General features: G+C 51.7%; 2 protein-coding genes across 3 annotated transcripts in view; one reads left to right on the top strand and one right to left on the bottom strand.

Annotated features, from left to right (window-relative positions):
- LOC147648723 (uncharacterized) overlaps window positions 1-25,705 on the bottom strand; it is a 105,027-nt gene that overhangs the window by 9,689 nt on the left and 69,633 nt on the right. Inside the window, exons 1-3 of one of the 2 annotated variants that reach the window (XM_086866512.1) lie at window positions 3,727-4,060; window positions 2,022-2,059; window positions 1,465-1,596 (exon numbers count right to left, since the gene is read on the bottom strand). In XM_086866512.1, coding sequence (XP_086722638.1) covers window positions 1,465-1,596; window positions 2,022-2,059; window positions 3,727-3,994 — 438 coding nt within the window. In that variant the 5' untranslated portion in view covers window positions 3,995-4,060. Of the gene's footprint in view, window positions 1-1,464; window positions 1,597-2,021; window positions 2,060-3,726; window positions 4,061-25,705 lie in introns of those variants that run through there. The other variant, XM_086866514.1, reaches the window with a different exon arrangement.
- LOC111945380 (uncharacterized) lies at window positions 10,818-21,051 on the top strand. Its single transcript, XM_086866592.1, has 2 exons — window positions 10,818-10,939; window positions 19,068-21,051. Exon 2 carries the CDS (start codon window positions 19,068-19,070, stop codon window positions 19,791-19,793), a length of 726 nt encoding a protein of 241 aa, XP_086722718.1. The 5' UTR covers window positions 10,818-10,939; the 3' UTR covers window positions 19,794-21,051.

Here is a 25,705-nt window from a genome sequence, read left to right as displayed (position 1 = left end):
AAGATGGGCTTCAACTTCTCATCCAACATTTGTGGGCCAAGACTCAAAGGCTGATGGGCTCCCACGTTCCCAAAGCTCTGTGCTGCTGCTCTCCTGCCTTGTTCTCTGCCTGTGGGGAAGCACAGATTCCAAAGTGACCCTGGCAGTGCAATCAGGGCCCATCTGGCACTGAATCTCCAACAGACTCTTGGGCAGCTGACAGGAAATGTGGGGCATTTCTCAAGGGCCTCCTTCCCCTTCTGCTGTGTCCTGCTTGTCTCTCCCTAGTGACTGACAGCCAGCCCTGTCCCACAGCTCCATCCTGGCTCTGCAGGGGCTTCCTGGCTGAGCTCAGCCCTTGGGAGAGACACTGCTGGAGTTCATGTTCTTTTCAGGCCTGCACTGCCACTCCTGCCCCTCTGACATCTACACTCTTGTTAGAAATCCTGCTCATTCAGGAGACAAGGATGTGTGCAATTGGATCCTCTGCTGCAGGTCAGAGAGCCTCTATGGCCACCTCAGGATATGGAAGAGGACCAAGGTGTTTCTCCTCCCTCTTTTGTCAGCTGAGAATTCTGAGTGGCACTGACAGAGATCCTCAAAAGGCCCCACCAACAAATTAATTGACACACCCCTAGGGATGCCAATGAAGGAAGCCATGGGTCATGTAATGCATGTATGACCAAAGTCACCAAAAACCACCTAAACCATGGAATTGTCCCACCTCACTAGGACAGGCAGAAATTTATAGGTTAAACAGGGAGTGTCAGGACAGAAGAGGCAGGAGGAGGAAAACAGCTCTGAGGAGAAAAAACAACCATCTCTAAAGGGGTTCTTAGCAACAAAAGACAGCACTCAAGGACTTGCAGCTTTGCCCCCGCACTAGGCTCCAATGCAGTTTCCAAAGCTGCAGACTTCACCACAAAACGTATCAAGAGAAACTTGCCACTTGTGGATTTTGCCTCAGAAGAAGGGTTCAGAACTACACAGTTTGTTTCTTTGGCCACACAGGACAAGAATGGCTGGCCACAGCTTCATGGACAACACAATCATCTCTTTGCAGCTTATCAAAAGCCAAAAGTCAGGTGGCCTAAAAGACTCTGCAGAAGTGAAGAATTACTCAAGGAAACTGCAGAACACTTCTCCAGGTCATGCAGAGGTTTCCAAAAAGGGACAGCAAACAAAGCAAGCCCTGTGAGCCCCAGCAATGCCGTGTGAGCCCTTGGCCATGGCTTGGCAGAAGCCAAGAGACAGAGCTTCCCTGAGCCAAGCAGCCAGCTGCTCACCCGCAGGCAGCAGCGCTTTGGGGCCTCAGCACGACGGCTCAAAGCCCAATTTCCAGCTGCCACGGGATGGGGGAATGGCTGGGTGCTGGCAGGACTCCAGCACTCAGCATCCTCAGCCAGCAACAGCAAGTGCTGGCTGCTCAGAAACTTGCAGCTCTGCCTTGCACTAAAGACAGCAGCACCCAGCACTGGCACTTACTGTCTGGGCATGGTCAGGCTGGGCTGTGACCACAGCTGGAGGCTCGTGCTCCTTTTGCTCATTTTGCTCCTCTTTGGCCTCTTCTCCAGGAGCAGAGGGAGCCACAGCAGAGTCTGCTCTTGCTTCTGGGCTCTGTGGACAGATGGTGGAGTTAGGGACAGGCAGCTCCCTATCATTTAGAACCTTATTTCTCTTCAGCTCTACCAAGCACAAATCATCAGCTTTGATAGCAATGGGATTCTAAGTCTCTCCAACTAAATCAAAATGGGTTAATTCAGCCAGGCTGCAAATAGCTCTGAATTAGAGAGTTCACCCTGGCTACTATCAGCAAGCAACGTTCTCTCTGCAAAGCTGAGCTTTGAGTTCTTTTAAAGCTCTTCAATGGAAAATTAGGAAATAGCCAACAATGCCTTTGCTATTGCTGTTGTAAACATGGAAATGGATCTTCTTTCAGCCCACCCAGCTGGCCCTCTGCACTCTGCTGCCACAGGCCAAGCTCACAGTTCCCTGCACAATTCTGAAACACCAGGAACATCAAATGTTCCTTTCTGACTCACCTCAGGATCGGCACCTCTGAACACACGGCTCACATGACCTGCAGTGGGCAAGGAAAATGAACCAAATTCTTTGAGAAAACTGGAGAGAACCGTGGCCTATTTAGAACAGCATCTGAGAAGATCTCCCAGTCTGCATTTTCAAAGGTGTCCTGCTTGACTGGTGTGGTTTAAAGCAGCAACTAAAAAATCACTAGAAAACTTATTTATTTCTTGCTGTGAGATATGGATTAGAACAAGAGCAAAACAGGCTTAAAACTTAAATGGAATAAAGAAAGTTTATTTACAAAAACTACAAGAATACGAAACCAGAATAAAACTTCCAGAACAACCCTTTTCTCCCCCACTACCCAACCATTCTCTTGTTTACATGACAACATAGAGACAAAAATACTTTGGAACTTTGGTGTTTACAACAGTCCCAATTCCTGCTAGAGTCTTTTCATCAGTCTTTGTAGAGAAACAAAAGTCTTCTTCTGCATTCTATGGAGTTTTTCACAAGAAAATGATTTTTCTTCATAGCTTTCTATTTCTCTGATGCCAGCTGCGGGGAAATCTGCCATCAGTTATCTCCTCCCATTTGCCATCACTCTGAGGTGTGTTATGGGTCATGAGTCTAGGGATGTCATTTTTAAGAATGACTTATTCAAAGACAAAAGTTCTCTTTATCTGTTTTTGTGAGCCCCCCTGGAAACAGAAGTTTTCTCTTTTTGCTTCTTAAAAGCCACAAATCTTCAACTCTTACTTCTCCCGCTCTGTTCCAGCATCTCACAGTGTCACAACTACTTCATCATTTGCTCAAAATCCACACTTGGAAACACTCCGTTCCTCCCAATATACTCTGTCACGAATTAAAGGAGTTTTTATTCAGAAAACTACTGTCCATCTCCATAGCTTTAACAGAAAAATATTTCAGCTTATTAAAAGCATCTCCTTCTTTCTCTTCCCCCTCTAAATTTATTTTTTTTCATCACTGTCTTTGATGGGCTGATGGTTGATCACTCCCTCTCTCTCTCTCTCTGGAAAAAAAGGATTAATCTGCAAGTCTCATGCAGGTGGTAAAAGAGTTAAAATCTTGCTAAAGCTGCAGATGTTGATGGTGTCAGGTTTCAGTTCAGTGGCAGAAACTGCAAACCAAGTCAGGCTGGCCGGCTCCGCTTCTCCCCCCACCCCGCCCTCTGCAGCCTTGTCCGGCCTGGAGGGGGGGAGGAGGCCGAGACAGAGCCCTGTGACCTCGTCAGAAGCCAGAAACCAAAGAGAGCAAGAAATTCCCGGCCTCACACCTTCAGGTGCTGTTCAAAGGTTGATCTCACTTCTCAATAGTTAAAACCGCTGCCAATTCTCACCCATGGCCAGGAATTAGTCAGGAGAAAAAACTCCCATCAGCCTCCAGCAGTTTCAACTTCCCCAGCTCTCAGAGCTATCTTAAAAGTAAAGTCACCCCAAAAGATTGAGCCAGCAAAGTGAGGAAATGCCAGACTCTGCTGCCACAGGCTCTCCCGTGGAGGGAACAGAAGCCCTGCAAATGCTGCCCGCAGCCCCCTGGCTACAGACACCCCGTGTTTTGCTGAAGGTGTTGACAGGAGCTTTACCAAACCAGGGGCATCCTCATGGTCTTTGTGTTTCAATAGCAACCTGGTCACTAAGGAAGAGCAGGGAGACCTACAAAAGCCAGCTCAGGTTCCAGACAGGGAAAACCTCTACTTACGTGCCAGGTTGGTCAGGAAATAGCCAGAGTAGCCAATGACATAGATGGTGCAAATGGCAGCAGCGAGCTGCTCAATCATTTTTGCCAGTTTGCACGCTCTGCTCCACCACAAGAAGAAACAGGGCTTCTGTGCAGTGTGCAGCTGCCCACTGACAAACGCCTCAAGCAGGAGGATGCTCCTGCACTGAGCAAGCCCAAGAGCTGCTCTGACCCTGAGGCCTTCCGTGCACCAAGGCAACCTTGGGATGTCACCACGACAAGGTGGCATCCATGCCCTGACATCACAAAGCCAATGCTCTGCGCTGCTCTGGGAATTGATGCAGAGCAACCCAACCTTCCCTAGAGCAAACACAAAATTGCCTGGCAGGTTCTCCTCTGTCACAAAGGGTCACAAATCCTTTGGTGGGCTGAGGGAAATGGAAAGACAGAAACTTCCACAGATACTGAAGGGTTTCATTTACAGCCTTGGAAGGAGCTTGGGTTCATGCAATGCTAAAGGTTCACAGACGTTGAGTCGAGAATTCATAAGCTTATGTCCCTATAGCTGTAAGTAAGAATATGCCAGAAGTAAATAAAAAACTGCATTGAGTGAGATGGTGGAGAGTTTTCTACTGTAATTGTGTGATTTTATAGAGTAAGCTATGAATCTAAATATTATCCTAAGAAGCACATGTGTGTAGGTGAGCTAGCAGTGTATTGGGTGAAAAGCAGACACAGTGCAGCAGAACTTGGCAAAGGTGAAGGGTGATTAAGTAATAATAAACCTCTTCAATTTAGTGCATTAGCCAAAAATCTCAAATTAGCGAATCTAAGCCATCACTGCACCAGGCTGAAGCTGAGGATCCCCAGCCAAGCTCAGAGGGAGGAGAACACAGCATTTGTGGGATCCTTTCCAGTCTGACTTGCTTTAGCTGGAGCCTGGGGGAGGAGAGAGCAGGAGAAGGGTTGGCTGAGTCCTCTCCCCGCTGCCTTGCCCTTCTCTGCTGGATCCTCAGTTCATCCCACACCCACCCCAAGACTCCATCCCCATCCTACTGGTGGTCAGGGGATTAAAGGAGATAAAGAGGAGATTAAAAAAATAGAGAGGAGAGAAAAAGAGAAGTTTAAATGCAGTTTAAATATGAAAGAAATGCACATGTTAGTGAGTGCTGAGAGTTGAAAGGGAGCTGAAGGGTTTTCGAAGGGCCAGGAGCCCGTGAAGGGCTCAGGAGCTGCTGCTGCCGGGAGGGAGGAAATGCACCAATGGCTCCCAGCAGAGTCTGTGCTTTGAGGCTCTTTCCCAAACAGCTGCAGGAGGGAAAGCAGCTGAGTTTGGAGGAAGAGTTTTCTGCGGAGGTTTCCTGTTTGGAGCTGTCACAAGCTTGAGCTGCTCAAGGGAAACACGGCTCTGCTTCCAGCAGGGCCCAACTGCCCGGGAGCACAACTTGGTTCCCTGGCCCTGAGCCAACGGGCAGCAGCAGCTTCTGTTCCCTCCTGGCTCTTGTGTCATTTCCAGCAGCACAAGACACACCAAGAAAAGCTCCTCCAGAACATGCCATGAGAAACACAACCTGATTTCATTGCATGAAGGAGCTCTGACAGTCCCACGGGCTCAGGTTTGTTTGTCAGTGAACAGAGCAGGGAAAAGCACAGCCACATTCCCTGCACAGGGAATTCACAGGAGGAAAGTGCAGCGCTGGAGGATGTGCTTGGATACAACGTTCCCACGGCAGTTTTGGGGATAAAATCGTCAGCAGAGAGAAAAGAAAAAGTGCTCCCAAGGGTGGGCTGGGGAGGGCTGGTGCTTCCCGGGAGGCTCCCAAAGCTCAAGAGGACAAAGCCCAGACCTTGTCCAAGCTGCGAGCTGGGTCTGAGCCAGAAACCAGGGGGTGGCAGAGACATTGCTGCTGAAGGGCTTCAGATTGCCAAAGCTAAAGTGACCAGGATCAAGGAACAACTTGAAGTTACAGAAGTCCCAGTACCCACGTTCCACCCCCTCATTTCAAGGTGAAAGCAGAGCTCCATCTGTGACTCTGCTTTTTAATAATGAATGTCAAACTACAACAAAATTTCCTTAGAAAGACCCCATGAAGGTTCACAATGTGAGAGCTCACTCGAGGCAGCCCCAACTCCTGCCCTGGGTCAGTCCCTGTCAAGCCCACTGTGCTTTCCAGCTGCTTTGCTCCAGCTCCCCCCAGATCACCACGAATTCCACTGAACTGAAACAAATCCAAATCCTCGTGGGTCGGGACAAGGGCAGGGAGAGGTCACTCAGGGATCACCATCAGGGGCACAACAGCCCGACATGGGGAAATGAACTGAACTTAGGACTGAGCAAATCAGACCAGGAGAATGAGGATTAAAATCAATCTTGAGAAACACCTCCTCCCGCTCCTGAACTTTTCTGTCCGGGCCGCTGCTCGCGGGGCACAGAGAGGGGCCCGGCCTTGTCCCTCCAAACCTCCCTGGGAATCACCCCAGAGCCCTCAGGCTTCCTTGTGCCCATCCCCGGGGCCCCTTGTCCCTCCCAATGGCTCCCGTGGCTCTCCCAGTCCATCCCAGCCTCTCCCGGTCCATCCCAGTCACTCCCAGTGACCCCGCCTGTCCATCTCGCCCCTCCGTGCATCTCTCGCCCCTCAGCCAATCAGAGCGCGCCTCTCTGATGACTCATCTGTTGCCGGGCAGATCCACAGAGCCGAGAGCCCCGCGCTGGACTCGGCCCCTCAGTGCCGTGCACTTCATTCCCAGTCCCTCCCAGTGCCACCACAGTCCCTCCCAGTGCCACCACAGTCCCGCCCAGTACCACCACAGTCCCTCCCAGTGCCACCACAGTCCCGCCCAGTGCCACCACAGTCCCGCCCAGTGCCACCGCAGTCCCTCCCAGTGCCACCACAGTCCCGCCCACTCCTTTTTAGCCATTCCCAGTCTATTCCTAATTCATTCTCACTTCACTCCCAGACCTCCACACTTACTTCCAGTGTCCCAGTATCCACTCTCATCTCTTTCAGTGCCATCCCAGTCCCTGCCAGTCCATTCCCAGTCCCTCTCAATGCCACACAACTCGTCTCCCATCTCTCCCAGTGCCCATCCCAGCGTGTCCATCTCGCTGGTGCCCTCCAGCTCCCAGCCCGGCCCCGGCCGCCTGCTCTGCTCCCTGATGGATTTCTCCCCTGCCCACATCCAGCTGAGCTGCTCCCAGGGCCAGCAGCAGCTCTCGGGCCACGTGCTGGCCACTGCCGTGCTCCCCAGCGGGGACTGGAGCCAGCAGCTCCTGGTGCTGCTGGAAACCGCCCCCGGCAATGCGGGCTCAGCTCCAGCTGCCAGGTGGAGCACGGCAGCCTGGAGCACCCCCTGAGCCGGCACTGGGGCACGGCCCGGCCCCCACAGCGCCGGGGGCAGCGGGGGAGGCACTGGGGGGGCCCAGAGGGGGATTGGGGTGTGCTGGGAGGAACTGGGAGGGAGTTTGAGACAGACTGGTTTAAACTGGGGAAGGGATTGAGGTGCTTAGGATGGCTGGGAAGGGGATTAAAGGATGTTGGGGAGGGTGGGATGGGGTTCTGGGGGTCCTGGTGGAAACTGGGAGGGAGTTTGGGGGTGCTGGGTGTCACTGGGAGGGATTTGAGTGAGCCTGGAGGAGCTGGAAGGAGATTGGGGATGGGAAAGCAGGGATTGGGATGAGGTTGGTTGTGCTGGGAAGAGACTGGGAGGAGTCTTGATGAGTCCTGGTGGGGCTGGGAAGGGACTGGGAGAGGGTTTGGGGGTCCTGGGGCAGTGGGGGGAAATTGGGAGGGGGCTGTGGGATCCTGAGAGGAACAGGAGGGGCTCTGCTGGGTCCTGGGGAGGCTGGGAAGAGACTGGCAGTGATTTACCAAAATAGTGATATTGATGCAGTATCAACATCAATCTGTTAATGGACAAAAAACCTCTCCAACAGTTTAAAGTTACAAAGTGGATGTTTAATCACAGCACTGGGCGAGGGCGGGAGTCACCCCTTAATATGCACTGCAAGTTGACAAAAGATTCCAGTGTGAATTTATTTACAAAAGTCTTGAATATCCAAAATACTAATACATATTAATACCAATACATATGCATAATGCTAACACTTCCCATTCCCCACTTTGGATTAAAATGCACTGTAATCAGTTTAAAATGTCATTACAACTGCGTGGTTGGCTCCCCAATTTGAGGAGGGGGTCGTTTTGGTGAGGAGGGGTCATCAGGAGATGAAGGAAAACCGCTCTTCCTCACTCTCACCTTTCTACCTTTACAATGGTTGACATTACAAATGACATTTGGTACAACTCCAGTTTCCTCCCTTGTGACTTTGAAATGGGTTTCCAGATGTAAGGTCTGTGATCTTCCTGAACCCGTTTATCAGTTTCTCTTTTCTCATTATAAGCACCTCTAAACAAACATACAGTGACAAGTAGTTTTTTACCTAAGTCCAAGATTCATTATCTCAAATCCTGCTTCTCACTTAATCATTAACTCTAACTAGCTCCAGCAAGGCCTGTCTCTAGCTGAGATCTCCAAATTTTCTAAAATACCTAATTTTTTAAAATTAGTTAGTCCAAAGGAGGTTCCAGAGGGTCCTGGGCAGGCTAGGGGAGACAGAGAGGGTCCTTTGAGGTACCTGTGGGGTCTCTGAGAGGTTTTGGGGGTCCTGACCTCTGCAGTTGCCCCAGGGATGCCATGAAATGCCACCTGCAATAAGATGCTGACGGAGATTGGAGTCTCCATGTTGGGTTTCGTCTTCCTGGTTCTGGGGCTCAGCATCTACCTGAGGAAGAATGTGAGACGGGGTCCCTCCCCCAAAGCATGTGTGTTCCCTCAGGGCCCCCAAGCCCGGTGTCACCCCCTTTTCTCTGCCAACAGAGCTCCTGAGGCAGCGACAAAAGGTTCTCTAGGATTGAAAGTCAACAAATCCAATCTCCTCAAGGAATTCCCATTGTTGGTCTGTATCCTGATGGATTTTCTTTCCCCTGCTTTCATCCAGGTGCCCACAGGGAGCCAGGAAGATGTGGAGCCTCCCAGCCAGGTGTCTTCCCAACACGCATCACCAGGACCACGGATCACCAGGGCTCTGCCCAACGGGGGTCACTGGGGATCATCCAACGCCCATCCTCCCATGGGGGATGGAGCTGGAGCAGCGCACGAAGCTCTTCCTGCACTCGGGGCACTCGCAGGGCTTCCCTTACTGGTGCCTCCGTTGGTGTTGGGTCAAGTGAGAGCTCTGTGAGAAGCTCTTCCCACACTGGGGACACTCGTAGGGCCTCTCCCCAGTGTGGATGCGCCGGTGGAGAGTGAGGGTGGAGTTGCGGTTGAAGCCCTTCCCGCAGTCGGGGCAGCGGAAGGGCCTCTCGTCTGTGTGAATCCGCTCATGTCTGATGACAGTGGAGCTGCGCTGAAACCTCTTCCCACACTCGGGACACTCATAGGGCCTCTCCCCAGTGTGGATGAGCTGGTGTTTTCTCAGGTCAGAGCTCCACCCAAAGCTTTTCCCACATTCCAAGCAGGTGTAGGGCCGTTCCCCTGTGTGGATCACCTGGTGTGCCCTCAGGTTGGACCTCTTGCTGAAGCACTTCCCACATTTTCCACACTCGTAGGGCTTTTCCCCAGTGTGGATCCTCTGGTGTTCCCTCAGGTAGGAGATGTAGCTGAAGCTCATCCCACATTCCCCACACTTGTAGGGCTTTTCCCCAGTGTGAATCACCTGGTCCTGGATCAGCTCGCACCTGTACCTGAAACCCTTCCCACATTCCAAGCAGTTGCAGGGCTTCTCCCCACCATGAGGCTTCTCCCCCAGCTCTGAGCTCCGGCTGGATCTCTGGCCATGTTCCTGGTATAGGGGGGATCTTTCCTCCTCGCAGCTCCCTGGGCTGGGTTTGCAGACCCTTCTCATGCGGCTTCTCCAGGGCTTTTCCACCTCCTCCATCCAGCCACGGCTTAGGAATGAAAAATCCTGGTTTGGGGAAAAAACAAGAGGAGAGCACTTTGGGCTGGGGGTACCTCCTTGCCCAAGGTGCTCTCAGGAAGTCACTGGGCATCTTGTGTCTGAAAGAACCTCCAGGACACCAAGATTCAGCACCAACATCCTCCAAACATCAAAAGAGATCAAAAACTTCCAAAACACCAAAAAGCTGATATCCTCCCAAAATAGAAAGATTCAGCCCCCACAAAAAAACAAAGCACCAACATTCAGCCCAATAAAGCTCAGATACACCAAGATTCAGCCCCGGGAAAATCGTGCATCTCCCTGCCCAGGCACTCGCTGCATGGGGGGTGAGGGGGGCAGTGAGGCTGGGCCGGAGCAGGGGGTGCCTGAGAGAGGCCCCGAGCCCGGCAGAAGCCCCTGCACAGCCATGCAAGCGGCTCCTGGCCGGACTCGGGGATCCCCCTGGCCATCCCCGCTGGAGCAGCCTGCTCCTGAGGGACTCTGGCCCCTGCGAGGGACCCCAGGCTGCAGCAGGACAAGGATTCCTGGCCCTCAGGGGGAGGCAGTGACATGACCTGACTGTGACCCCCATCCCTGTGCCTCTGGGCGGGGAGGGGGACGGAGAGGGGCACAAAGTTAAGCCCGGGAAGGAGGGACAGCTGGGGGGAAGATGGATTTCCGTAGGAATTACTTTACTTCTCGTTTTCTTGTTCTGACACGTTTGAGAATAAACTCAATTAATTTTCCCAAGTCAGGTGTGCTGTGCCCGTGACCAAGGATTGAACTGTCCCCAACCTCATCCCGACCCCCGAGCCTTTCCTTGAGTGTTCTGCTCCCCGCCCGGGACAGGAAGGAGAGTCACAGAGTTTTGGCCTCGCTCCGGCATGCCCTGCTCCATCCCGGACTCACCCCCAGCTCGCAGCGCCCTCAGCTCCCGGCGCTTCAGCGCAGCGGCGCTTCCTTGGCCTCCTGCCCGGGCCGGGCCCAGCGCCGGGGCCGCTCCTCAGCCCAGGGGGCCGAGAAATGGCGGAGCGCAGCCCAAGGCACGCGAGGCCGTGCCGTGTGCAGAGCCCGCCGCTGGCTGCCATTGGCTGCTTCTGCCGTCACTCGTGGTTCTGGCGCGCGCTGATTGGGCAGAACGGGGACAAGCCCGGCCCCGCTGGCGCCCCCAGGACGGCCGTGGGGCAGGAGAGCCGCCATTGCCGGAGCGTCTGTGCGGGCCCGGCAGCGGCGGCAGCAGCGGCCGGAGCCCGGTGAGGCGGCGGCGGAGCTCGGAGGCGGCCCCGGCCATCGCAGGTGGGAGCCGCGCTCGGTTCTGCGGGGGCTCGGGGCTCGCTGCGGGCCCGGGAGGGGGCGGCAGGGGGCTGTGGCGGGTGGCTTGTGCCGTGGCCGGCCCGTGTTGGCCCTGGGCTGAGGGCGCTGCGGGAGCGGCTGCCCGCGGTCTCCTTGCCGCTGGGGCCTCGGCAGGAGGCGGTGGCGGAGCAGCGCTGGCTCGTCCCGCTTCGTGTCGGTAGCCCGGAGGTGGCTGCGCTGGGCCCGGGGCCGGGCGGGAAAATTCCCGGCGCCAGAGGTCTGTGTGGCCCAAGGAGCCAGAGGAGTGGTGTGCAAGTGACTTTATTGCTGCCCAAAGGGAGAGGCCATGGGGCATTTGCCGTGCGCTCTCTCCAGGTGTTGGAGGACGCGGCCTCGTTTTTGTCCTGATTTTCCCGGCCGCATGTCCCTGTCCCTTTGCCCAACACTGGCGGAGGTGCTTGGAAGGTTCAGCCTTCCCGATCCGCCTGCTGCATGTCCTTTTTGTATAACACCCGATATTCCTGGCTCTGTGAAGTGTTTGTTCTTCTGGAAGTTCAGGAATGTATCGGGACTTGGTCTGAGCAGCAGTCCTTGTCAATTAGTAACATTTTCTGAAACTGGTGATTTCTCCCATTGCTTCCTTATGTGTAAGTCCCTGGCCCCATCTCCAAGCAGATTCACTCATTGCCTCTGTTTTTTCTTCCTGGGTGTTCTTTGGTTTTGGGATTGCTCTCAGTGCCCTCATTCTCTGTCCTTTTGTAGCCGTTTGTGGCTCAGGAGGCCTGGCTGCCACCTGCATCCCCTTGCTCAGCTGCTGAATGAGCTGCACTCAGCAAGGTGTGGTGCATGGTAAAAAGATGAGAGTTGCTGTAGCACATGAGAGGAGAAACAGCATTTGTTTAACCCGTGGTCTGCCAGGGAACCATAAAACTGTGTCCCATTCCCATCCTTTCCACGTTTGAACAAGTACCTGAGCTGCTTTGCTATTTCCTTTGTTATCTGTTTCTGCACCTTTTCCTTGCTGATCTGTTTGCCATCAGCAGTTTGAATCTTTTAACTTTTCCCAAACCTCTCCTTTTTCTGCTAAAAGGTAATCTGATCCCATCCCATGGTGAAATGTTGTGTTCCTCATCTGAGTGGATTGGTTGGGGGGAAGGTCAGGAGCCGGAGCTCTGTGGTTGGTTATTATTTCAATGACATCCTGTAATCTAATTGTGCCATTGAAATGAGAAATGGTTTCTCTGGTACCTGCTATGAATTCATCAGGGTTCCCAGGGTCTGGTCCATGGTGTTGCAGGATTTGTTCTGGTGGTCGTTCGTCTTTTCCCCATTTCTGGGTGCTCCCTCCAGCCAGGGCTGCATCAATTGTCAGCTTTTCTCTCATTAAATCATCACGTATTTGGATTCCCAACTGATTTCCCTGAACTTGTGGTAGCAAATAAACCCCAGTGGTCTGATACACCCTATATAACATAGACAGTGACAGCACATGTTGGAGTGGGGACAGGGATGATTCCCCCCACTTGTTTTAATGAAGTTTTCACAACATTCTCCATTTTCCTTTGCAGCTTAACCAATTTCTGCTGCAGAGTCAGATATCCTCACAATGGGCTGTGCCTTTAGCTGTGCAAATTCCATCTGTGCAAGCAGGCAGAGCTTGGGCTGAGGGGCAAAGGGAATCAGCCCAATTCCTCCTGCAGGCAGGAAGCCCCTGGGCCATTGTGCAGGCTTTGGGCCATCAGTGTTAATTTGCATTTCTAAAGCTCCTCTCCTGGCTGCCTGGAACAAAGCTCTTCCAGGGCAGACATCTCCTGACTCACATGTGGCCCCACACAGAATCTGCTATTTATTTTTTTAAACAATATTTTATTAACTCTTTATCTGTTAAAGCGCCAACTTTAAAGCTCTTCTAGTTTTCAAAGTGCAGCTTAAGGGTGAACATCGAAAAACTCATACCATCATTTTGTTATCACTAAGAGTCAAGTACAAATATAAAACAAAAATGAGAAAGCAATCAAGTGTTTTCTTTTTATTCTCCTAGGACTAAAAACTGATTCTTACAACATTGTCCCAAACAGAACCAACAATATAGAAGTAAAATAATTACAAAAAATTATTCTAACGGTGTAATCTTTTTTCTGAAACTGTAAAAGCAAAAACTCTTCAACAGTGTCTTTAGAGAAATAAGGTGTTACTTGATTCTGGCCAGAATGTGCAACAGGAATAATTTCATGCACACTTAGGCTGGGTGTGCAGAGAAAATCTTTCCATGACACATGAGTTTGACTAGATTTTCCTAAATTTATACATTCTGACCCCATAGAAATCCATTGGTTTAATGTTCATTGGTTTGAAGGTGTGGAGTTGTTAGGATTTGGTTTCCTGTTGCAGCCGGATTTCTGTGCCTGTGATGGGAATTAGGTGGGCACTCCTGGATTTCCTGCTCAGCCTTTTCCAGACCAGGGGTCTCCAGCTGTGCCTTGGGCAGTGTCTGGGGTAGGTGTTGGTTGATGTTTGCTGATGGAATCTTTTGGGCTATTCCCAGTCTGTTGAGATGTAAATTTCATCCCTGCTGAGTGGTGGAAAAGAAATATTAAAATTCCTTTAAAAGAAAGATTAAAATTCCTTTCCCCAAGGCAAAGGCAAACCAACTCCCTTCAGAGAAATAGGATTTGAAGCCATTTTCAAGTTGGTCTATTTTCCCATATTCTAATCCCAGGCAGGGCAGAGTGTGAGTGTCATTGAGAGGCAGAGTGGAATTGTCCCGGTGCCTTCCCCAGCAGCTGTGGCGAGGGCAGGCACAGAAAGGCCTGAAGCTGCAAGAGTGAGAGCAAGGATTGTCCCGCAGTGGCTGGAGATGGCAAAGGAGGGTGGCCAGGCCGAGGATTTGAGCAGAGGATCTGTGGGCAGGCGCAGGGGCTTCCCCCGCTGGGGAGCCCTGGCTGCTGCTGCGTTGCCTTCAGTGCAGGCTCAGGGGTGGCTGTTTAATATTCCCTTGCAATTCAGATTTCTGAGTCTGGAAGAGCCATGGCTGGGGCATCAATCATTTTATTTTTTTCATTTTGTTAAATTTTGTTCTCTTTCATATGTCTATAAAATTGAGACTATCTGGGGCTAAAGAAGTAATAGAATGCTCAGGCCAGAATAAAGAATCCTCAGTCCAGTTCCTGCAGTTCCCTAATTATCCTAAGAATTGTTCCAGCTCCATTTTTGTCCTGGGAAACATTATTTCTGAGATTCCCTGAACTCTCTCTGAATCAATACACCACAAACCCTGAGTCAAAAATTGTTTTAAATATTTAACCATTTTCTCTACCATTTGCCCTTTGTTTTTTTTCAGATACTGAAAGCTGCTTTTTAGCCTGAAAATGAAGCCATTTCACAGAGGCTTCCTCTACCTCTTCTCCTTGTTTTTCTGACTGGATCAAGTCATCCACATCCTGCATTAAGCCAGTCCCTGGGGGTGAGGTCAATTCCTTTGATATTTCCTGCAAGGCTTGCCCCAATCAGGCCGGTGCTTCCGTGCATCCCTGCAGAAGGACCGTCCATGTCTTGAGCATTTTCCCTTCTAGCTCTTGTTGCCAGCCCAAGGCAGAATTGTGTTTGCATCCTCTGGAAGTGGGCAGATCCCCAGAAAGCATCTTTTGCATCAAGTTGTGAATGGCAGCAGTGTGAGGAGGGCACCTGGTTGAGGCTGGTGTAAGGATCTGAGAGTGTGGGGTGCCTCGGTTTCATCATCTCATTTCTTCTTCTTGGGTCCTGCAGCATTCTGTGGATTCCATTGGATTTCTTGTTTGGCAGGATAGGAGCATTGTAGGGAGCCATCCCTGGCTCCCCAAGCCGTGCCTTGAGCAGGACTCCCAGACAGGCTGTGAGCCCTTCCTTCCCTCCCTTGCAACAGGGGATTGCTTTTGGACACCTCTTGTCCTGGTTGCTTCAGGGAGATTTGGAGAGGCTCCATATCTAATTTTGCCAATTTCCCTGGGGCTGCCCACACTTGTGGGTTCACTTCAGCCTTGGCTCTGCCAGACATTTGACACAGAGGTACAACAGAACCAGCCTCTGTTTCACCTTTTGCAACATTAATTTGCATTCCAAATTTAGCCATCAAATCCCTTCCCAGTAAATTACAATCACAATTGTGAGTAAATAAAAGGTTCTGCATTTCAAACCTATCCCCCACATCAGCTAATAGTGCCTGAATAAAACACACCCACTCATCTTTCCCTCTTAGTGCTTTAATAATTTAAATATTCCCTAACACCTTTAGGTGTAAGATTCCGAGTGGATGGAGAGGCCCCTGTGTCCATCAGGAAAGGTCTCCTCTGGATCCAGAGCCACCCTGGATGTTCCCAAGGGCTGCAGTGTGGTGGGTCCCTGGTGGAATGGGAGCTGTGCCACCGCTAAGAATGCGTGTCCATCAAGGGCTGGACTTGCTGGTGCTGAGGCTGCTGCTGTCTGTGCTTGCAGTGTCCTTGTGCCCTGCAGCTGGAAGGCTGATTCCTTGCCAGGGGCTGTTTGGGTGGGCTGTGCCCTGGCCAGGAGGGCAATGCCTGTGCCAGGTGCTTGTGGCCGAGAGGGTGTCCCCTGGGTGCTGGGGCCCCCTTGGGCCCTGGGCTTGATCCCTCAGGGGCTGTAGGAACTGTGCCACGGCCTTTGCCTTCAGCTTGGCCTTTTGCTCATCCCTTGCTGCATTCAGCTGCTGAGCCTTTGTGAGCAAGTGCTGCAGGGGCTTCTTCTGTCGCTGCTGCAGCCCCCCTCAGTGCCTGTGGGTGCTCATCGTGTGGCAGCTGCTGAGCTTTCTGCAAAACCCTTCCTTTCTCCAGGGACCCAGCAGGAAATGCTTAAAAGATCCTCTGGATCCTTGCAGGTCTAATCGCCATTTGTGAGCTGTTCCTTCCTCGTGCTGGCTGTGCTGAGGCTCCCCTCCCCAGCCCGTATCCCAGAGCCGGTCCCTGTCCTGCCGCAGTGTCCAAAGGCGGCCCCCCCGGCGGGCAGGGCCGGCAGCTCCACGGGGCCGGGCAGCGGCCGGGGCGTCCCGCAGCCTCCTGGGGGCCGGGGGCCACTGCCGGCCCTGCCCGGGGGGTGCTGGGCTCAGGCAGCGCCCGGCGCTGAGCCCCGGCTGCCCCACAGCCCCGGCCCGGCCCCACAGCTCCCCACAGGCCCCCAGCCCGTGCTCCCGGTGCCGCAGCTCTGCGCCCGCTCCTGCCGCTCCCAGCTCAGAGAAACCCCCTGAAATCCTCACCTCCTTGTTTTCCTGTCCTCCAAAACTGGGATACAAAGGATCTGAGTAAGCAAGCAAATTTGGAGGATGAGACCCTTCTGAAACACATCCCAATCCTCAGTATTTTTCTCTTCCTCTTTTCCATTATCCTTTTTCTTATCCCATGGATTCCTCCTGCTGCTTCTTGCCTTAAGCACATTCCTGCACACTCCCCTTCAGCCAATCCCTTCCCAGCACACCAACACCATCCATCCCCTGTTGTCTAAATCCCTTCTGGAGTTCCCTTATTGCCCCCCTGGGTGTCCATGTCCTTAATTCCCTCTGGGAGAATGTGCAAACGACCTCCGCATGCTCCCAAGGGACCCTTGAGAGATATTTTGGGATCCTCATCCCTTTGGCTGGGACCCCATTGTGGCTTTCCCTTTTGTCCCCTCCCTGGGTGCCCTGCCATGTTCACTCCCCGAAGATGCCACTGTAGTCACTGCTGAGATTTTCAGTGCTCTCTCCCTGCCGACTCTTGAGAGCCGCCCTGATCCGTCACTCGTCTGTCTCCTGCTCACTCTCGGGTACCCAATCAATGCCCGGTGCCGCCGCCAGCCGAGGGAGCCGATCCCCCAAACTGGGTGAGGCCCCTTCAGCTGCACTCACTGCCCGCCGGCCCGGACGGTGGAAGGAATTGTGGAGGAGCCCCAAGGTGTGTGGAAAAATTGACATCCCCACAGGTTTCTGTCCAAAAGGAAGACAGAGGAGTCCTGTAAAAGTAATTGTATTCCTAAAAAAGGGTGTGCCCATGGGACATTTCCCATGGGGTCTCTCCAGTTGTTGGCAGACACAGCCTCCTTTTCATCCTAATTTTCTTGGTCACATCTCCCTCTCTCTTTCCCCATTGGCTGAAGTCCTGGAGAGGTACAGACTTCCCAATGCACCTCCTACATACCCCCTTAATATGCACCCCACTTTTATATAGCTAACGATGTTGATGGCTGTGTTAAGTCTTTGTTGTTCTTCTGGAAGTTGATGAATTTAGCAGGACCTTGGCTGAGCAGCAGTCTGTGTCATCAATTCATAACATTTTGTGCAGCTGATGGCTCCTCCTGTCACTTCCTTATGTCCACGTCCCTGGCCCTATGTGCAATGAGGTTGAGGCGATCAGTTTTTAAAGAGGCTTTGTTGTTGTTCCTTTGCTGGGGTTGCCCCGTTTTGGGGCCATCCCCCCTGGAGCAGGGTGTCCCCCCTTGGTGCAGGCGCAGGGCTCAGGCAGGGCTGAGCCAATCAGAGCGCGCGGCGCTGATGACTCATCAGTGTCCAGGCAGAGCAGCAGCTGCCAGCGTTCCCCAGCTGGAGCCCAGCTGCGCCCCTCCCCCCCGGGCCTTGGCGCCCCCCTGGAGGGGAATTTGGGGAGGTGGGAGGGGGGAGCGCCAAGGCCGGGCCCCCCCGCGCTGTGGTGGCGGGAGCGGCTGCAGTGGGGAGCGAGTGCGGGTGGAAGCGGCCGAGAGCCCAGCGCTGCCCCAGGCCGAGCTGGCCCAGCTGCATCCGTGCCCCTGCGGTGGGATGCTGTGGGACTGGGGGGGAAGAGGGAGGCGGCAGTGGGTGCTGGGCCTGGGGGCAGCAGGAGAAGGGAAGGAGAAGCAGGGTTGAGGAAAAAAACGGTCAAAATATATGTACCTGGGGTTGTGCAGAAGGAGGAGGAGGAGTGTGAGGAAGAGTAGGGCCACAGGAGGAGGAGGAGGAGCAGGGAGAGGAAGCAGCACGAAGTTCATCTCTGTATCTGGAGCTCCCCCAGCCCCAGGAGCGTTGCCTCCCCACATGCAGCGGGTGACCACAGTGGGCGATCCACGATTTTTATGGGGCTGAATCTTGGTGTTTCTGAGCCTTACTGTGGTAAACGTTGGTGCTTTAGTTTCTTGCAGGGGCTGAACCTTTCTATTGTGCAGGGGGTTTTGGCTGAATCTTGTTGTTTGGTTTGTTTGTGATCTGTGTTTTGTTGTTTGGGCTGAATCCTGTTGTTTTTGAGGTTCTTACAGACGCAAGATGCCCAATGTCTTTCTGAGACGAACCTGGGCAAGGAGGCATGTAGGAGACACATCGGGGGTGGATGGTCTGAGACTCGGCAGAGACCTCTATAGTCGAGTTAGATGTTAGTTGTTTATTTCAGGGCGTGGGAGAGAGAGAGGGAGAGCCTGCCATGAGCCGACAGATAGAGCGCAAAGCAGGCTCAGAGAGAACAATACAAAAGGGGGTAAAATATGAATACATGAGTTCAAGACTTTAAGATTGCTAAGAAAGAGAATAACAGAACAGAAGTGAGAGAGCCAGGAAAAAGAGGATAAAGAAGAGCAGGAAAGAACAGGAAAAAGAGAGCAGCAAGAGTGTAGAAAGCATGAGGCAAGAAGGCTAAGAGAAACAAGAAAGCTAAGAGAGAGCCAAGAGAGAGTAGCAAGAGAGCCAAGAGTTAAGAGAGACTAAGAGAACAAAGAGAGCCAAGAGAGAGAACTCTCTTTTACCATTACTTATATAACCTATACATTGAATATTCTATTCCTTTACTGACCAATCTTTCTAAGTATCCTAATACAGTAACATTTGTGTGCGACCTGTAGAAATCGCTGGTTTTGCATATTTTTAGTTATCTCAGGGTTCTTCAGACCTTTCCTTATAAGGCTGGGAAGAGGGGTCTCAGCTTGGTTTTACTGGGGGAAAGAACGTGCTCTGGCACGTCAGCTTGGTTTCTTTGAATTATTCAAACTGTGCTTTCATTTGTATTTCTTCCTTAGCCTTTCTGGCTAAAGAGTCATATTTATAATTTCTTTCTAATTCTGCATTCCCAACAGAGGCATCCCCAGCCCAAGGCACTCTCCTCTCTTTTTTTCCACCTAATCAGGAATTTTCATTCCAAATTTCTTCCAGATGGAAGAGGAGGAGGAAAAGCCCTGGAGATCCCGCACGAGGAGGGGCTGCAAACGCAGTCCAGGGAGCTGCGAGGAGGAAAGATCCCCCCAGTGCCAGGAACACGGCCAGAGATCCAGCCGGAGCTCAGAGCTGGGGGAGAAGCCCCACAAGTGCTTGGAATGTGGGAAGGGCTTCAGAAAGAAATCCCACCTCATCCAGCACCAGAGGATCCACTCTGGGGAAAAGCCCTACGAGTGTGGGGAATGTGGGAAGAGCTTCAGCCAGAGCTCCAACCTGAGGAAACACCAGAAGATTCACACTGGGGTAAAGCCCTATGAGTGTGGGAAATGTGGGAAGAGCTTCAGAGAGATCTCTGAACTGATGAGACACCAGGTGATCCACACAGGGGAACGGCCCTACACCTGCTCGGAATGTGGGAAGAATTTTGGTCAGAGCTCCAGTCTGTGGGCACACCGGCGCATCCACACTGGGGAGAGGCCCTACGAGTGTCCCCAGTGTGGGAAGAGGTTTCAGACCAGCTCCAGTGTCCTCCTACATGAGCGGATTCACACAGACGAGAGGCCCTTCAGCTGCCCTGACTGCGGGAAGGGCTTCAACCGCAACGGCAACCTCACCGTCCACCGGCGCATCCACACTGGGGAGAGGCCCTACGAGTGTCCCCAGTGTGGGAAGAGCTTCTCACAGAGATCTAACTTGATCCAACACCAATGTAGGCACCAGTAAGGGAAGCCCTGCGAGTGCCCCGAGTGCGGGAAGAGCTTCGTGCGCTGCTCCAGCTCCATCCCCCATGGGAGGATGGGCGTTGGATGATCCCCAGTGACCCCCGTTGGGCAGAGCCCTGGTGATCCGTGGTCCTGGTGATGCGTGTTGGGAAGACACCTGGCTGGGAGGCTCCACATCTTCCTGGCTCCCTGTGGGCACCTGGATGAAAGCAGGGGAATGAAAATCCAATGGGATACAGAATGACAATGGGAATTGTTGACTTTCAATCCTCGAGAAGCTTTTGCCTCAGGAGCTGTGTGAGCAGAGAAAAGGGGGTGACACCGGGCTTGGGGGCTCTGAGGGGAGCACACTCACTCTGTTGGGGGGGGAGGACACGATCCCCGGGATCCCCCCTCACCTTCCTGCACAGGCAGAAGCCAATCCCCAGTGCCAGGAAGACGAAGCCCAACACGGAGACTCCAATCCCCGTCAGCATCTTGCTGTGGGTGGCGTCTGACAGTATCCCTGGGGGGTCTGCAGAGGTCAGGACCCCCAAAACTTCTCAGAGACACCCCAAGCCCCTCCAAGGACCCTCCCAGTCTTTCCCAGCCCACCCAGGACCCTCTGAAACCTCCTTTGGAGTCACTAATTTTAAACAATTAGGTACTGTAGAAAAATTGGAGATCGTAGATAGAGATAGGCCTTGCTGGAAGTATTTCGAGTTAATGATTGAGTGAGAAGCAGGATTTGAGATACTGAGTCTTGGACTTAGGTAAAAAATTACTTGTCATTGTATGTTTGTTCAGCTGTGCTTATAATGAGAAAAGAGAAACTGATAAACGGGTTTAGGAAGATCACAGACCTTACATCTGGAAACCCATTTCAAAGTCACAAGGGAGGAAACTGGAGTTGCACCAAATGTCATTTGTAATGTCAACCATTGTAAAGGTAGAAAGGTGAGAGTGAGGAAGAGCGGTTTTCCTTCATCTCCTGATGACCCCTCCTCACCAAAACGACCCCCTCCTCAAATTGGGGAGCCAACCATGCAGGCATAATGACTTTTTAAACTCATTACCGTGCATTTTAATCCAAAGTGGGGAACAGAAAGTGTTCGCATTATGCATATGCATTAGTATTAATATGTATTAGTATTTTGGATATTCAAGACTTTTGTAAATAAATAGACACTGGAATCTTTTGTCAGCTTGCAGTGCGTATTAAGGGGTGACTCCCGCCCTCGCCCAGTGCTGTGATTAAACATCCACTTTGTAACTTTAAACTGTTGGAGAGGTTTTTTGTCCATTAACAGATTGATGTTGATACTGGATCAATATTGCTATTTTGGTAAATCACTGCCAGTCTCTTCCCAGCCTCCCCAGGACCCAGCAGAGCCCCTCCTGTTCCCCTCAGGATCCCACAGCCCCCTCCCAATTTCTCCCCACTTCCCCTGGACCCCCAAACCCTCTCCCAGTCCCTTCCCAGCCCCACCAGGACTCATCAAGACTCCTCCCAGTCTCTGCCCAGCACAACCAACCTCATCCCAATCCCTGCTTTCCAATGCCCAATCTCCTTCCAGCTCCTCCAGGCTCACTCAAATCCCTCCCAGTGACACCCAGCACCCCCAAACTCCCTCCCAGTTTCCACCAGGACCCCCAGAACCCCATCCCACCCTCCCCAACATCCTTTAATCCCCTTCCCAGCCATCCTAAGCACCTCAATCCCTTCCCCAGTTTAAACCAGGCCATCTCAAACTCCCTCCCAGTTCCTCCCAGCACAGCCCAGTCCCCCTCTGGGCCCCCCCAGTGCCTCCCCCGCTGCCCCCGGCGCTGTGGGGGCCGGGCCGTGCCCCAGTGCCGGCTCAGGGGGTGCTCCAGGCTGCCGTGCTCCACCTGGCAGCTGGAGCTGAGCCCGCATTGCCGGGGGCGGTTTCCAGCAGCACCAGGAGCTGCTGGCTCCAGTCCCCGCTGGGGAGCACGGCAGTGGCCAGCACGTGGCCCGAGAGCTGCTGCTGGCCCTGGGAGCAGCTCAGCTGGATGTGGGCAGGGGAGAAATCCATCCGGGAGCAGAGCAGGCGGCCGGCGCCGGGCTGGGAGCTGGAGGGCACCAGCGAGATGGACACGCTGGGATGGGCACTGGCGATCAGCGGGGACAGACTGGGATGAGCTTGGGGGGTAACTGGGAGAAATGGGAGAGGAGTGGTGTGACGTCGGGTGGGACCGGGAACAGGCTGTCAGGGACTGGGGAGGCGCTGAAAGAGATGAGAGTGGATACTGGGACACTGGATGAAGGCGTAGATGTCTGGGAGTGGAAGGAGGAATGAATTCGAAATGGAGTGGGAATGGGCTAAAAGGAGTGGGAGAGACTCCCGGGCCTCTGGGCGGGACTGTGATGGCACTGGGAGGGACTGTGGTGGCACTGGACGGGACTGTGGTGGCACTGGGAGGGGCTGTGGTGGCACTGGGTGGGACTGTGGTGGCACTGGGCGGGACTGTGGTGGCACTGGGAGGGACTGTGGTGGCACTGGGAGGGACTGTGGTGGCACCGAGAGGGACTGTGGTGGCACTGGGCGGGACTGTGGTGGCACTGGGCGGGACTGTGGTGGCACTGGGAGGGACTGGGAATGAAGTGCGCGGCACTGGGAGGCCGAGTCCAGCGCGGGGCTCTCGGCTCTGTGGATCTGCCCGGCAACTGATGAGTCATCAGAGAGACGCGCTCTGATTGGCTGAGGGGCGGCAGATCCACGGAGAGGCGAGATGGACAGGCGGGGTCACTGGGAGAGGCTGGGATGGACTGGGAGAGGCTGGGATGGACTGGGAGAGCCACGGGAGCCATTGGGAGGGACAAGGGGCCCCGGGGATGGGCACAAGGAAGGCTGGGGGCTCTGGGGTGATTCCCAGGGAGGTTTGGAGGGACACGGCCGGGCCCCTCTCTGTGCCCCGCGAGCAGCGGCCCGGACAGAAAAGTTCAGGAGCGGGAGGAGGTGTTTCTCAAGATTGATTTTAATCCTCATTCTCCTGGTCTGATTTGCTCAGTCCTAAATTCAGTTCATTTCCCCGTGTCGGGCTGTTGTGCCCCTGATGGTGATCCCTGAGTGACCTCTCCCTGCCCTTGTCCCGACCCACGAGGATTTGGATTTGTTTCAGTTCAGTGGAATTCGTGGTGATTTGGGAGGAGCAGGAGCAAAGCAGCTGGAAAGCACAGTGGGCGTGTGTCCTGGGTTGATTATGATGTTAAATTGTATCCCCATTCGTCCACCTAACCCAGACACAGGTTCTGTATTCTTAAAATTCCATCTGAGAGTAAAAGTGAGTGGAAAAGAAGCACCGAGTCTGTTATCAGACTGCACTTGCTCCCCCCGCATCGGGAGTTTTGACTACAGCACAGACAGACAACAAGACACAGATCGCCTTGGCTTTCCAGCTAGCCGGGGCAGAGAGGTCTTCCTGGACTGTTTTCTTTCCCTTTTTCTGAAACGAATCGAACCTGCTCTGAACTGGGGACTCGAGGGAGCACCGGGAGCACCCCTGGACTACCGGGAGCCCAGCCTGGGCAGCGGCATTTTCCAGCGCCAGAGGGACTGATAACAGAGCCAACACCCCCAGGAAAGAGACCCTCTGAAGTTCCTCATCTCTGCTGAAGGGCGAGAGGTTCTGTAATTTGATATCGTTCATTTTTGTGCTGGGTAGTGCTGTGCCTGGGAAATAAACAGATTTTTTCCACTCCTCTCAGAGAAATCTCTTCCCGAACTGGATGGGAGGTGGGAGAAAGGGGCCACGTGGGTTTGCTTCCCGGGGGAACCCACTGGAGGTTTTCTCCCAAATTTACCCTAAACCAGGACAATCACCCAAATTACACAAACACATCACAAAATTCCAGAAACATCCCTCAAAATTCTAGAAAAAATGACAAAAAATGGCAGAAAACACCCACAAAATTTCCTAAATCTTCTCTAAACCCTACCAAATTCCAGAAATATCCCACATAATCTCCAAAAATTTCTGCACAATCAAAGAAAAACCCCTCAAAACACTTCAAGACTCCTCAAAATCCCACAAAATGCCAGAAAAACCTCACAAAATTCCAGAAAAAAATCCACAAAAGTCCCAAAATCTTCTCATAAGCCTACCAAATTAAAGAAATATCCCACAAAAATCTCCACAGATTTCCGCACAAAGAAAAATCCCACACAATTCTTCAAGGCTCCTCAAAATCCCACAAAATTCCAGAAACACCCCACAAACTTGCAAAAAAACCCGCACGAATTTCCTAAATCTTCTCATAAGCCCACCAAATTCCAGAAAATCACCACAAAAATCTCCACTAATTTCCACACAATCTAAGAAAAATCCCACACAATTCTTCAAGGCTCCTCAAAATCCCACAAAATTCAAGAAAATTACCACAACTTTACAAGAAAATTCCAGAAAATTCCCTTAAACTTCTGAAAACCCCACCAAATTCCAGAAACACCTTACAAAATCTCCACTAATTTCCACGCAATCTAAGAAAAAGGCCCTCAAAATTCCTCAACTCTCCTCAGAATCCCACAAAATTCCTGACAATTCCACAACATTCCAAAGAAATCCCACCAAATTCCAGAAACATCCCACAAAATTCCAGAAAAAATCCACAAAACACCCAATATCTTCTCATAAGCCCACCAAATTCCAGAAATATCCCACAAAATCGCCTCAAATTTCCACACAATCTAAGAAAAATCCCACACAATTCTTCAAGTCTCCTCAGAATCCCACAAAATTTCAGACAATTCCACAACATTCCAAAGAAATCCCACCAAATTCCAGAAACACCTCAAAAATTCCAGAAAAAAACCCACAAAATTCCCAAAATCTTCTCATAAGCCTACCAAATTCCAGAAATATCCCACAAAATCTCCACAAGTTTCCACGCAATCTAAGAAAAATCCCACACAATTCTTCAAGTCTCCTCAAAATCCCACAAAATTCCAGAAACACTGAACAAAATTCCAGAAAAAACCCCCACGAAATTCCCAAAATCTTCTCATAAGCTTACAAGACTCCAGGGATATCCCACAAAAATCTCCACTAGTTTCCACGCAATCTAAGAAAAATCCCTCAAAATTCTTCAAGTCTCCTCAAAATCCCACAAAATTCCAGAAACATTCCACAGAATTCCAGAAAAAACTCACAAAATTCCCTAAATCTTCTCAAAACCCTACCAAATTCCAGAAATATCCCACATAATCTTCACAAATTTCCACAAAACCTAAGAAAAATCCCACAAAATTCTTCAGGTCTCCTCAAAATCCCACAAAATTCCAGAAAATTACCACAACATTCCAAAAAATTCCCACCAAATTCCAGAAACACCTCACAAAATTCCAGAAAAAAAATCCACAAAATTCTCTAAATCTTCTCATAAGCCTACCAAATTCCAGAAATATCCCACAAAAATGTCCACAAATTTCCGCACAAAGAAAAATCCCACACAATTCTTCAAGGCTCCTCAAAATCCCACAAAATTCAAGAAAATTACCACAATTTTACAAGAAAATTCCAGAAAATTCCCTTAAACTTCTGAAAACCCCACCAAATTCCAGAAACACCCTACAAAATCTCCACTAATTTCCACGCAGTCTAAGAAAAAGGCCCTCAAAATTCTTCAAGTCTCCTCAGAATCCCACAAAATTCCAGATAATTCCACAACATTCCAAAGAAATCCCACCAAATTCCAGAAACATCCCACAAAATTCCAGAAAAAAATCCACAAAACCCCCAATATCTTCTCATAAGCCCACCAAATTCCAGAAATATCCCACAAAATCTCCACAAATTTCCACAAAATCAAAGAAAAATCCAACACAATTCATCAAGGCTCGTCAAAATCCCACAAAATTCCAGAAAATTACCACAACATTCCAAAAAAACCCCACGAAATTCCCAAAATCTTCT

Source organism: Cyanistes caeruleus, chromosome 31 (genome assembly GCF_971803275.1).
Source record: "Cyanistes caeruleus chromosome 31, bCyaCae1.hap1.1, whole genome shotgun sequence".
Lineage (NCBI taxonomy): Eukaryota > Metazoa > Chordata > Aves > Passeriformes > Paridae > Cyanistes > Cyanistes caeruleus.
Note: the sequence above shows the minus strand (reverse complement) of the source record. Positions and strands in the feature narration are given on the sequence as shown.

Bases quoted from the DNA above. Each gene is read 5' to 3' on its own strand.
- LOC111945380 (XM_086866592.1), top strand. From the start codon at position 19,068: ATGGAAGAGGAGGAGGAAAAGCCCTGGAGATCCCGCACGAGGAGGGGC.